General features: G+C 63.6%; 1 protein-coding gene across 1 annotated transcript; it reads left to right on the forward strand.

The window, feature by feature from the left end:
- Positions 1–4,423: 4,423 nt before the first annotated feature.
- On the forward strand, positions 4,424–12,011 carry TJP3 (tight junction protein 3). Its single transcript, XM_059831708.1, has 19 exons — positions 4,424–4,486; positions 4,571–4,695; positions 4,916–5,018; positions 5,205–5,658; positions 5,966–6,069; positions 7,053–7,215; positions 7,305–7,395; positions 7,635–7,699; positions 7,877–7,955; positions 8,098–8,254; positions 8,657–8,765; positions 9,227–9,446; positions 9,780–9,976; positions 10,196–10,291; positions 10,597–10,667; positions 10,775–11,086; positions 11,213–11,437; positions 11,681–11,733; positions 11,912–12,011. Exons 1-19 carry the CDS (start codon positions 4,439–4,441, stop codon positions 12,009–12,011), a joined length of 2,772 nt encoding a protein of 923 aa, XP_059687691.1. The 5' UTR covers positions 4,424–4,438.
- The last annotated feature ends 1,302 nt before the right edge of the window (positions 12,012–13,313 follow it).

The raw sequence follows: 13,313 nt of genomic DNA on the forward strand, positions 1-13,313 counted from the left end.
GGCTGTGACCTCCTCCTGCTGCATCAGTACCGACCCCGGCTGGAAGCAGCAGCCTGGACAGAGGGCCGAGGCGTGGAGCTGATTTCTGTCACTGCAGGAAAGCGACCCCGCGGAAGGAGGAATGACGTGGGGCTGGTCCCCAGGTGCGGGGCAGAGGAAAGGGGAAGGGGAGGAAAGGGGACGGCAGCCATCGGCAGGGTCACTTTTTCCCCCACACCCTCCCCAGGACCGGGAGCCGCAGGCTGGCCGCCATCCCTGTCCCCTCTTGGGGCACTGGGTGAAGCCATTTGGTCCCCCGGGGACTCCCGAGCAGGGCTGCTGGGAGGGTTTGGGGGTCTGGGGCAGTGCGGGTTGGCGCAGAGCCCCACCACCTCCTTGGAGAGGGCCAGGCTTGGGGGGAAAGACCTCTGTCTCCAAGCACCACCACCCTCAGCACCCTGTGAGCCTGTCCCTGCCCAGGGCTGGGTGGGGGGCAAGTGGACATGACTGAGCCACCAGCACCATGGAAGACAACAGGGACAGCCCTCCCGTGACTCCTGCTGTGCCTGGGAAGCTGCCCCAGGACCCCCTTCCTCCCCCTTCCCTCCTGCAGGCAGCGCCTGGCCCACAAAGGGTTACACAAGGCACCCTGGAGTGACACCACTGCCACCAGCCCCAGAGCTCAGCTCCTTCCTGGTCGGATCCGAGGCTCGGTGAGTGCCTAAACCCTGTCCCCCGGGGATCTGCCAGCCCTGCTTCCCATCTGGGGACAGGCACCCAGCCCTGCTTTCACCTGGGGAACCGGCCATGCTTTGTCCCTCTCTGGGTGGCTCCAGGACCTGGTGACCCTTCTGGAGTCCTGCCCCGATGGCAGGGAGATGTGCCGGGAGGGATCCTGGGACCCTGCCGCCACAGCTTTGTACCCCGAGGGCTGGAGGATGTGCCTCCATCCTACTGACTTGCACCCCAGCTGGGTCAGACCTTCCAGAGACCCTTTTCCCAGAGCGGGGGGTCAGGGTCAGCCCATTGCGATGTGGGTGGGGTTGGGTTAGAGGAGCTTCTGGGGGTTCCCGGGACCCCAGTCCTGCATGGCCAGGACCAGGCAGGGGATGAGTGTTTTGCAGCACTGGCTGAGACCAGGGACCCTGCTGATCCCAGGAAGGCTTCGGGGTCCAGATTGAGGACCCCCGTCAATGGGGGGGGGGGGCAGGAAACAGGTTATGAGTGGTGGGGGTGGCCGTGGGGCAAGGCTGGGGTGGGCAGGGTGCGTCGCTGTTGATAAATAACCTCCCCACCCATTGCTGTCCCCACGGTGGGCATTGCCAGCGCTGTCACCTGGGGCTGGCCACAGCCCCGAATCGGGGACCTTGCAGTGGGGCAAGCTGCCCCGGTGCAACCCAGGCTTCATTTGGCCTTAAAAACCCTGGGAGATGCCGGCCACAGTGCGTGCGTGGGGCAGAGTGGGGTGCGCAGGGCTCCCTGGGCTGCCGGTGCCTGGTGCTGGGTGCTTTGGGCTGGGCCGCGGTCAGCTCAGCCCAGATACTGCCTCTCCCGGCGGGGCCATTTCGGGTGCGGGTTGGTTTCTGTCGGAAACCGGCCAAGCCGGCTCCTCCAGCTGCCAGCCTTGGCCTTTGGCTCGGGGCAGGCCCTACGCCAGGTCCCTGAGGGAAAACTGGGGACAGGACCGGGGCTTGGCGGCACTGTGGGCGCTGCCTATGCCGGCTGGCGAGACAGGAGCTGCTGCCATCCCCATGCTGTCCCCCCCGCCCCAGACTGCCGCTGCCCACGGAGAGCCACGGGTGGCAGCAGGACACAGGTGTGTGGCTGATTTGTGGCACCCTGGTGATGGGACAGGAGTGGGAGCTGGTTGGGGACAATGAGGGGCTGTGTTGGGTGGCAGGGGGGTCGGGTCTGACACAGCAGATGAGCTGTCACCCCGGGGAGGGGGATGCTCTGGCTACCGCGTGATCGGGGTCTCTTGGACCTGTGGCTCGCACCGTGTCACCCGTGGGTGTCCAGAGAACCCATAAACACTGACTGGCTGACACTGGTGACATGGCTGAGATGGGACCCGCCAGTTCAGCTCACTGATCCGACAGGAAACCACCCCACTACCATGCTGGGGTCTCCTGTTTATTACTGGTTTTACAAGCACCGGGACAGGATGGCGGGTGCCACCGCACAGGGGTCCTGCTCAGCCCCAGCCACCCCCTGGGCACACACGTCCCCGTGTGTCGAGTACCGGCGGGTGGGCGCTTGGGCTTGTTTCTGTGGCTCATGACACAGAGTGGAAACCCGGACTCTGCCCTCCACGCTCACCAGCTTGCAGCCCGGCCAGCCGGGACTATTTCTGAGGCCCGGGTGAATGATTACACCGTCCCTCCCTGGGGCTGCTGTGAGCTGGGTCTCATTTCAGGGGCTGAGCCGCCGCGCTTGCCCCAGGGCTGGCTGCCCACCGCCGCCCCCAGCTTCCCCATGGGATCCCTGCTTGGCATTGCCCACGGGGCATCAGCGCTCATCTCTGATGCCCCCTGGTCCCGCCGAAGCTGCCCCGCGGCCGATTCCCAAAGGGGCTGTGGAGGTTTCCAGCTTCCCGTGGCGCTGACGTGGGGGTGCTCCGGCGGGGCTCGGGGGTGGCCGAGCCGTGTTGGGCAGCCAGCACCACCCCTGGCACTACGGGGCCGTGCGGGTGCCATGGGACAGGGTGCTCCGGCAGCAGGGCCAGCGCGGCCAGAACTGGGGGCTGCTGTCATGGCAGAGCCGTTGGCCAATCGGAGACCCCGGAGATCTGCTGTGGCAGAGCCTTTGGCCAATCAGAGACCCTGGAGATCTACTGTGGCAGAGCCATTGGCCAATCGGATCCTGGAGAGACTTGTCCCAGTACAGATGTCAGCCAATCAGAATCCAAAGACGTGCCACAGCAGAGCTGTTGGCCAGTCGGAGGTCAGAGAGATCTGCTATGGCAGAGCAGCCGCGCGATCGGTGCCTGGAGAGACCTGTGGTGGCAGAGCCATTGGCCAACTGGATCTCGGGGTCCTGCCATGGCAGAGCTGCCAGCCAATCAGTGCTGGGGGATAGTGCCCATGCCTCAGCTGTCGGCCAATCAGCACTGGGGAGATCTCCCCCAGCCGAGCTGCTGGCCAAGCCTCGGTGGCGGCACGAGGGTGCCCTACTCCAGACCCAGCAGCGCCGGCATGGCCAGGGCTCGTTGTGCCCATGATGGGCCGTGTCCGTGCCTGTGCCCTGGCTGTGGCCATGCCATACCTGTGCCGTGCCATGGGTGGGACCAGGATGGGTGCTGGCAGCCCCGGGGTGCCTGGGGCAGGAGCGGGACGTGCTGTCCAGGAGCAGCTTGGCCTTGGCGGGGAGCATTTCGCCTCCCTCCGGCCGTGGGCTCGGGCCTGGCGCGGGTAGGCGATGGGTCTGGGTCTGTCCTCCCCGGTCCCCGCACCAGTTGGATGAGGACCTGGTGGCGGTGGTGGCATCGAGCTGGGCTGTTGGCTTTCCTGTCCCCATCGTCCTGGAGAATGACTTGATGGTCTCACTGAGGTTTCCTTGACATGTGCAATGGCGTGGATAAACCTGGACCTTTCGAGTCCCTGATCAAACTGGCTCCTTCCTGTCCCACCCCAAGGGAAGTTGCGAGACGCTCCGGACCCACTGTCCCCGGCCCCACGCAGGGATCCCGCATCTCTCTGGGTTCATGCTTTCGTTTCCTCTGGGGAGCCAGGAGCTGGTGGAGGGGATCCCCAGGCTCATCCCTGGTGTTTCAGCCCGGATGGACGTCACCCTGTCAGTCAGGCTTGTCTGTCCTAGGTGGAAAACACTGAATTTGGGGAAAACCCAGGGAAACCAAAGGGTGAAGCTGGGGCACTGGTGCTCCCAAAGTGGTTGGCAGAGCTGCTGGCTCCACTGTTGTGCTGGAGCCCAGAGCAGGCAGGCAGGAGGGCACTGAAGCACCATCCAAAGCAGCGCCCTGGGATTTGCCAGCTCCCAGGAGGAGGGAGGGGAGCGGGACCACGAGGATGGCATGGGCAGGTGGTCCCAGCCATGGAGGTAGGTCCTGCGTAAAACCTCCCCTGCCAGGGACACGTGTCTGAGGGGATGAAGATGGATCTCCCGAGGCGGGGATTTCACGCTGCACAGAGGCAGCGCTGGATTTTGGAGTCAGCTCCCATGTGGGGTTAGCCAGGGTGTGACACAGCTGTGAGTCCTGGTGCCCTTGGTGGGTGCCCGGGCACCGTGGGGTGCTCTGTTCCCTGCACCCCTGTGGTCCCCAGTGTTGGCAGCTCAGCTTTGCTTCTGCTTTTCGTTGCAGCCTGAAGTGGGATTGAGGAAGGGGCCCGCAGCTGCAAAGAAGAGCCGGAGTCGGTCCGCGCCCCCAGCCGCTGGGCAGGGGCTGCCGCGCTGGCCAGCCGCTGGAGTCGCCCTCCATCCCTTGCGTTGGCGGGTGGCCGCCATGGAGGAGACGGTGATCTGGGAGCAGCACACGGTGACACTGAGCAAGGTGAGCACAGCCCAGGGTGGCCGTGGGAGGGATGGGATCTGTGGGGCCAGCTCTGCCTGATGACTCTATGCCCATCCCTGCTAGGACCCTCAACGGGGCTTTGGCTTCGCTGTCTCCGGAGGTCGGGACCGTCCCAACAGGATGACCGGGGACACAGCGGTGGTCGTTTCGGATGTGGTGTCCGGGGGACCGGCGGTGGGCTGGCTCCAGTGAGTGTGCAGGGACCTGGGGACGTGTGGCGGGTGCTCGCTGCAAGCGGAGACAGGAAGGGCAGTGAATTGCTCCTTCTGGGATAGGGCCAGCACCGCTGCCACCCTGCCCGGCTGGGATGGGGTCACCCTGGGGCAACAGCTGCCCTCGCCACCCTCCCAGTTCCCCCGGCTGGGCGCTGCGCCTAGGGCAGAGCCACGGCTGCGTTTTCCCTCCCAGGACAAAGGATCACATCGTGATGGTGAACGGCCTTTCCATGGAGAACGTCTCATCCTCCTTCGCCATCCAGACACTTAAAACCTGCGGCAAGATCGTCAACATTGTGAGTGTGCCCTGCAGTGGGGCAGGGGCCGGTGTCTTGCACAGGACCACACCGTGCCTGTCCCCACCCCAGCTCCCCTGTCCCACACACCCCAAGGTTCCCGTTCGAGTCTTGGAAATTGCTGTAGAAACATCTGGCAGCGATGGCTGCACCCACCATCCTTGCCGCCTCACTTTCTACCTGCAGACACTGAAAAGACAGAAGAAAGTCCACCTCCCCGTGCGCAAGAGCAGCCCCAGGTCCCCCACCACGCCCCGGCGCTATGACTCGGATGAGGACTACAGGCCGCATGGTGCAGATCCAGCCCTGCACCACTCCCAGGATGACCTGGACCACAGCAGGGGCTATGATGGGGACTCGTCCAGTGAGAGGAGCTCTGGCCACCACCGGGATGACCGCCGCCACCACAAGCCGGTGTCCCGGAGCCGGAGGCGAAGCCAGGATAGCAGCCACTGGAGGCAGAGCCCCAGCAGCGGCTCGAATCAGAAGGGCTACAGCCGGCACCGCTCTGCCAATGGCTTTGGCCATGAAGGGGACACCAACGGGCTGGCCCTCGTCTCGGGCTTCAAGCGGCTGCCGCGCCAGGATGTGCCAATGAAGCCCATCACGTCGGTCCTGGTGAAGCAGAAGCAGAACGAAGGTGAGGCCCTCCCACTCCCTCTGTCCCTGTGTCTTGTTGCCTGATTTGTGGCCGTGCATCCCCCTGGGGAGGAGGCAATGGCAGGGTTGGTTCCAGGGTCTGGCATGTGGCGAGGGGGCAGTGCATACCATACTGAGTGCACCAAACCTGCCTGGCCTCAGCCTGGGATTGCAGAGCTCAGCTTTGGGGCTTGCTAGTGTCCCAAGGGGAGCTGGGGCAGGCTTGTGGGGATGATGGCGAGGGGGGACCTCGAGGGGGTCCTCCATCTGCCTAGCTCCGGCACTGTCATGAGCTCTCTCTGGTGCAGAGTATGGCCTCAAGCTGGGAAGTCAGCTCTTCATCAAGCACATAGTGGAGAGCGGGCTGGCGGCAAAGGGCAGCTCCTTGCAGGAAGGAGATCTCATCCTGAAGGTACAGGGGCCCACGGGGAACACAGCGCTTTCTGAGGATCTCATCTTCCTCTCCTTGGGTGGCTTATCCCTGGCTAATGTCACCGCAGGGGACAAGCCAAGAGCATGCTTCTCTTGGCTGCCTGCAAAGGATGGCCGGAGGCAGCTCCGTCTGGTGCCCACACCCTGCCCCAGCCATCACCAGGGACCCCACATGAGCTCTCGGGGACGAGCTCCCCGCGATGCCGTGGCTGGCTGGTTGAGGCAGCCCCGCGGTGTTGAACCAGGGACGGTGGCTTGTCCCACTGCCACAGCGGGATAGCATCTGCCCCGCTGTCCCCATGGCGCATGGTCCCCCGCCGCGTGTGCGTGTCCCCGCCGGGGGAGCAGTCAGCCCAAAGAACTCGGGTGTTCAGGGTATGTCAGGTGAAATGATGCTTAAAGTATTTAGGGAGGAGGAAATAGAGGAGGGAGATGCTTTGTTTGCACACATGGGCCAGGCAGACCTGTGGCTGCTGGGAACTGGGGCCAAGGTGACTCTGGGGCAAACGGGAAGGATTTCATCCCAGCAATCTGGTGGGAAAAGCTGCTGCAAGTCAGGGAGATCACAGCCCCACGGTCTGCTGGGGGCTTGACTCCCCAGCACCAGTCCAGTGGATGGAAGGACAGTGCTGGGCCAAGGTCAAAGTAAAACTGAGCTTCAGGCAGCAACTGAGCGGGTCTCTGCAGCTCCTGCCTCCGTGCAGGGACCCCTGCAGCTAAAGGTGGGAGTTAATTAGCCTCGTTAATTTGTTTCCTCTGTCCAGGATGAGGCCCCGCTGGGAAGCAGCCAGGAATGGGGACACCGGCCAGGATAGGCGAAGCCGTGGGAACTGGGGCCAGGCTGGAGGGGCTGGGAAGGGACCGGGAAGGCAGCAGTCAGAGCATCCCCTTTGAGCAGGGCTTTCCTGGGGGTGGCTTTCCCAGAAGTGAGTGCCCTGAGGCCTCCCGCTCTGCCCCCTTCAGATCAACGGGGTGGCCAGCGAGGACATGTCCCTGGCTGACACCCAGCAGCTCATCGAGCAGACAGAGGGGACCCTGACCCTGCTCATCCTCCGGGACCACCGGCAGTTCCTGGTCAACATCCCCGACATAGAAGACAGCCAGAGTGACAGCTCCCGGATGGATGGTGAGGGGACACGGTGATGGGGCCGGCAGCCAAATACACAGCACAGGGACTGGACGGTCACTAATGCGTCTTCCCTCCTTTTGCTGCAGATATCTCCGACATTGACTCTGAGCTGTCCCATCCGCCATCCCCTGAGACCTCCCCGCGACCTTCAGCTGCTGTCAGGTTGAATTCACCACCGTAAGCCCCGCTCTGTCCCCGTGAGCCCCTCTTTTCCCCGTCAGATCCCCCTGTGTTCTCAGCCTGTATGGAGGGGCCAATTCTCCTCCATCCCGGAGCCAGTTCACCCTGGAGGTCGGACTGCCATTTAGTCCCCAGCTTGCTCCACTGTCCCCACTGCCCACTTGGCACTGCCTGCCTGTGCCCATCCAGCGCCTGCCTCCGTGACCAGCATAAATCCTGCCTCAACTTTGTTCCAGGGAGAGGAGACGATCGAACAGGGACCTTGCAGCCGACACGATCATGGACGATGCTCGGGGCCCTGGTGAGTGAGCTCAGATCAGGCCGGGGGAACTAAGGGCACTGAGTGGGCTCTGGGCTCCTGCGTGTCTCCACTGTCCGAACCCCCCTGGCAGAGCCGCGCCAGGTATCCCTCTGCCTCAGCTGCCTCGGCAGCGGTGCAGCCACCGCCGCCTCCTGGACCAGCCCTCCTTCCCTGCAGACCTGCTGGAAGCCACAGAGGTGGATGGCTGCCATGGCCCCCACACCAGCCCCACTGCCCGAGCGGCCCACAAGGACGGGTATGTCTGTGAGAGGCGGTGGAAAAGGGCTGGGGGAGATGGGGAGCTGCTCCGGCACAGGGATGGGGCCCCAGGGCCAGTGACCCCCTGTGCTGTCCCTGGCATGTCACTGCCGGGCTGACCACGTCTTCTCCCATGGCAGGTACAGCGCCGACTCCAGGGTTGTGCAATTTGTGAAGGCCAAGAGTGTCGGGCTACGGCTGGCCGGTGGGAATGATGTGGGCATCTTTGTGTCGAGCGTGCAGGAGGGGAGCCCGGCTGACAGCCAGGGTGTCCAGGAAGGGGACCAGATCCTGCAGGTACCCAGGGCTGGGAATGGCTCTGAATGCTGCTGCACCTGGACTGGCCCCATCCCTCTTGGGTCTGATACCTCCCCAGGGATTGGATTTCTCCTGCGGCACATCGTTTTGGGTCAGTGCTGGTGCCCATGGCCCATACCGGTTGGGCTGGCTCTACAGGCACCGCCCGAGGGGACGGTCCTGTCTCTGGCACCATGCTAACACCGAACAGGGTCGAGGCACCACCTCAGCTGGCCCAGAGGCCCTCCCCAGGGTTACTAGGGGTTGTGGCAGGCACTTGGGTGACAGGGACCAGATCCCTCTCCCACCCTGCCCTGGGCACTGCCGTCCCTGGGACCCCCACTGGGATCCACACCCTCCGTCCCACCGTCGGGGCTGTGTCCAAATGCTTTTCCGCTGCAGGTGAACGACACCAGTTTCCAGAACCTGACCCGCGAGGAGGCCGTGGAGTACCTCATGAGCCTACCGCCAGGCGAGGACATCACGCTGTGGACCCAGAGCAAGCAGGACAGTGAGTGACAACCGGACTTATCCTGGGCTTGTGCCTCTCCATCCTCTGTCTCTTCTGAGCAAGCATCAGAGCTGCTGGACTTGCTAGGCCCTTTCTGCCCCTGCAGGGTGGTCCTTCTTCCCCGCACCGCTCTCCTCCTCCTCCAGAGAGGTGATGGGAGGGGACCAGACCATCCCAGTCCCATTTGTACTTCCACATCCTGAAGCACGGGGCTTTCTGGCACTGTGGCTCAGCATGGAGAGGCCAGAGCGTGCTGGGGGGTCAGGTCCTGCTGTCCCCAGCATGCCTGAGAGAGCCATGGGAGGAAAAGGTGTCTCCAAAGTCCTCCTTAGCAGCAAGGGCTACTGTGGAGGCTCCCGGCCAGCCCAGCTCCTTCCCAAATCCCTCCAGCACCTTTCTCTCCAGCATCTTCCTCCTCAGCGACCTCTTCCCCTGATGGTCCCTCTCACCCTGGGCTCCAGTTTACAGGAAGATGATCTCATCCAATGTGGGCGACTCATTCTATATTCGGACACACTTTGACTTCGAGAAGGACACACCGTCAGGGCTCAGCTTTGTCCGTGGGGATGTCTTCCACGTGCTGGACACCATGTACCGGGGCAGGCTGGGGAGCTGGCTGGCTGTGCGCATGGGCAGGGACCTGCAGGAGCAGGACAAGGGCATCATCCCCAACCGGAGCAGGTAGGGATGGAGCCAGGAACGGCCCCAAGATGAGCAGAGGCAGGGGATGGCTCCCCAGTGGGATGGGGACATGAATGGTGGGCCCAGTAAGAGGCAGGGCAAGGGCTGGTGGAGCTGCGGTGGGAAGCATGAGCTGGTGAAATCCCTTCTCGGGTGATGGGGCAGTTGATGCTGCAGTTGTCCAAGGTCCTGGAGGGAAGAGGCTACCACAGCCTCATCCGGCTGTGCCACCGAGTGGGGATGCCAGCTTCTCGTGCCCCACTCCTCGGAGCCCAGAGAGACGAAACAGGGTAAACCTGGAGGCTCCAGGTCCTGAGCCCTTTTCCCTCCCAGGGCTGAGCAGATCTCTAGCCTGGAGTCGGTGCTGAAAGCCTCATCTGGTGCCAACCCCTCTGGGGCACGGGCCGAGTTTTGGAAGCTGCGGGGCCTGCGGGGAGCCAAGAAGATGCTGCGGAAGAGCCGGGAGGACCTGTCTGCCCTCACAAAGCAGGGCCGCTACCCACCGTACGAGAGGGTGGTCCTGAAGGAAGGTGCGCACCAGGATTGTGTGTGTCTCCATCGCCCAGACCCACCCAGGGGACGTTGGCCTTGGGGCTGCCTCACTGCGGGTGCTAGTGGGCTCCGCTCTCCTGGGGAGAGCGGGGTGAGTCCCAGGCCCACAGACACCTCAGGGAGTGGGGCTGGACACCTAGGTGCTGCGAGCTCTGCCCTCGCCCCCAGCCTCCCTGAGCCAGTCTGTCTTCCCACAGCCAGCTTCAAGCGGCCGGTGGTGATCCTGGGCCCCATCGCAGACATTGCCATGCAAAAGCTGAGCACGGAGCTGCCTGAGCTGTTTGAGATTGCCCGTAAGTGCCCCCCATGCCAGGGGGAAATCGTATCCAGCAGCTGGACCCTCAGTGTCCAGGACTTGTGGGAGCTCTTTACCTGTGGCTTTGTCCTGATCCTGCCTCATTGCCCCTCCCCGTGACAGCCCAACACCTTCCTGGATTCATTCACCCTCTCTCCATACATCATGAGACCAGCCAGGCCCCAGACATGCCCCCCCCTTGAGGGACACAGGCCTGGGGCAGGGCACGGCCAGACTCAGCCTGGGGCTGCCGGAGATGCCACATCTCCCCCAGCCCTCTCACGCCATGTCTGTGTCCTGCAGCAAGCGTGCCCCGAGATGGTGCATCATCCAAGGTCATCAAGTTGGACTCAGTGCGGCAGATCGCAGAAAAGGTGAGACCTTTCACACGTCCTTGGAGCCAGGAGGGCCAGGGCCTGGGGGGGAACCCACGGCCTCTGTCCCTGTCCCTAGCGGGGCTGATGGCCATGCCCTGCCCCAGGACAAGCATGCCCTGTTGGACATCACGCCCTCGGCTGTGGAGCGTCTCAACTACGTGCAGTACTACCCTGTGGTGGTGTTTTGCGAGCCCGAGAGCCGGCAGGGCATCAAGGCCATGCGCCAGTGGCTGGCGCCCGACTCCAGGAAGAGCTCCCGGCGCCTCTACGCCCAGGCCAACAAGATGAAGAAGTACTGCAGCCACCTCTTCACCGCCACTGTCAGCCTCAGCGGCAGCGGCAATGCCTGGTACGAGGTGATCAAGGACATCATCAGGATACAGCAGAGCCAGCCCGTTTGGACGGCAGCGGAGCAGGTACAAGGCACGGGATCCCTGTGGCAAGGCTCAGCCTGCCAGGGCTGCAGCCAGGCAGGTGACAGGGCCACGCACCCGCCCTCCCCACACCTGGGGTCCCAGGTCTCTGTCATCCCCACCCCGCAGGCAGATGTGGCACTGGAGGACAGTCTGGACCTGCTGAACCAGCCGAGCACGGTGGCCTCGGGCTACCTGACCTGCGACAGTCATGCCAACAGCGACTACGATGACACTGATGGCGAGGCGGGTGCCTACACTGACGGTGAGGCAGAGGATGCCTATGACCAGCCCGGACTGGCCCGCTCCTCCGAGCCAGCGCAGATGTCCCCAAGCCATGGCCTGAGGGAGCAGGTGGGTTCCCCCATACTGGTACGAGGGGCTGGTGGGGCTGAGGGGAGTGGCGCAGTGCCCGCCTACAAGGGCTAATTCCTATCCCCTGTGGCACAGGCAGGGTGTCACCTCTAGCTGCTGCAGGGTCCAGCTGCGCATCCATGCACAGCTCTGGTTCCCCATGGGGGAACGCAGCCCGGCCCCAGGCTGGGGCACAAATCCTGCCCCTACCTCTGACTCCACCATCTCTCTGGTCTTTCACAGCCAACCAAGAAGCAGCGGCAGGGCCAGCGGGGCCAGCGCTATGACAGCATCAGGTACCCTGCGCACCAGGGCCAGATGGGGTTTTAAAGCAGTCAGCCCTGGGGCTGGGGAAGGGCCTGCGGAGCTGCCGCTGCCAGCCCTGCCCAGCCTGACCCTGCCCAGCAGGGGACTGTCTCTGCCACCCGTCCCAACCTGGTGGCAGAGGTATCACCATGCCTTCTCGTCCCCCAGGGAATACGAGCATGACGCTGTGAGGAAGAGGTTCACACGGGCCAGGGATGACTCAGATGAGGACGAAGGCTACGAATGGGGCCCAGCTACAGATGTGTAGTGGCACCGCTGGCCCCTGTCCCACTGGACAGCTGGGCCCCTTGGCCAGCCCTGCTGCAGCTCCACACCACCGGGTCCATGGGACAGTCCAGGTAGTGCCATGCAGCACCCCATGGCCAGGCTGGGTTGTGTCTAATTTTGCTGTACCCCTTGTCACCAGCACCACCACGTGCCTCCTTCCCCCTTTTGGCCACAGCCTCTGCTGCCGGAATAAAAGGGATGTTTTGATCAGGATGGGCTGTTTCCATGCGTGCTGGGTGGCAGCACGCAGGGGAAACCCATGCAGCAGGGTGGGTTTGCTGGAACCCAGGCACCTCCACGGCCAGAGGCCCTGCCTGCCCCGAGAGGCATCGGTGCGGGAATCAGGCTTGGGTTGTGCCAACGTCTGGCACTGCAGCAGGCTCAGGCTGCATGCCCCAGAGCTGAGCCTCCTCTGCTGCAGCCCAGCTAGGGCTCCTGAAATGCAGCCTCCCATATTCCCCAAAACTTTTATTTTTACATGAACCAAGCACACAGGCAAAGTCAGGTCAGCGCTGCCTCGGCTGTAGGGGCCCGGAGACCCACTCATGAAAAGACACAGCACCAGGGGCTGGTCCTTGGGGGCTCATGACCCCAAGCACTAGGTAGTGCCGTGTTCCCTTTTGCTGTGCCGAGGGACAGCCCGGAGGGCTGCAACGCAGTGCCGTGGTGGGCAGGGGGTGGGCTGTGCGTGCAGAGCGGTTAAAGGCAGCACGAGTGAAAAGCAGAGGTAGTTTCCCAGCTCGGTGCAACAGGTCTAACGGGGAGTTCGTTTGCACCCCTGACAGGCCCCTGGCAAAGCCAGGGAGGAAGAGGGGGTGCCACGGGTGCTGCTGCCCTTAAGGCTGAGTCTGGGAGCTGCCGGCTTTCCCTCGGGGGTGCCAGCATGCACCCACACACTGGTGTGCAGGGTCAGCACTGCTGTGGGTCCGTGCTAGGGCGAGCCCTGGAGCTATGCTTCCAGCACCATCCCCGCATGGGGAAAGGCACTGTTGGTGAGTGTAAAAGCACTATCTGTGGTGACTAGATGGGGTGACCTTTCATGCGGGGTCCCCTCTCCTCCTGCCAGCACCAGGCCAAGGTGAGGGACCCTGTGAAGCAGCGGGACAGGCACCATGCAGGCACTGTGAGCCAGGGAGGGGTGAATAGAGGGCGAGGAGGCCCTGACGCTGCTCAAGCTGGGTATCAGGCCCCCAGAGTCTCCCACTGTGTCCTGAGTAAAACCAAAGAGGTGCAGAATTAGGCCCTGCTGGGGACCAGAGGGCTCCGATGAGGGCACTGGGGC

Source organism: Gavia stellata, chromosome 32, assembly GCF_030936135.1.
Source record: "Gavia stellata isolate bGavSte3 chromosome 32, bGavSte3.hap2, whole genome shotgun sequence".
In the NCBI taxonomy this organism is placed as follows: domain Eukaryota; kingdom Metazoa; phylum Chordata; class Aves; order Gaviiformes; family Gaviidae; genus Gavia; species Gavia stellata.

Coding starts and splice junctions, on each gene's coding strand:
- TJP3 (XM_059831708.1), top strand. CDS start 4,439: ATGGAGGAGACGGTGATCTGGGAGCAGCACACGGTGACACTGAGCAAG. Junction 8,766..9,226: donor GACCCAGAGCAAGCAGGACA/GTGAGTGACAAC, acceptor CCTGGGCTCCAG/TTTACAGGAAGATGATCTCA. Junction 11,734..11,911: donor CAGCGCTATGACAGCATCAG/GTACCCTGCGCA, acceptor CTCGTCCCCCAG/GGAATACGAGCATGACGCTG.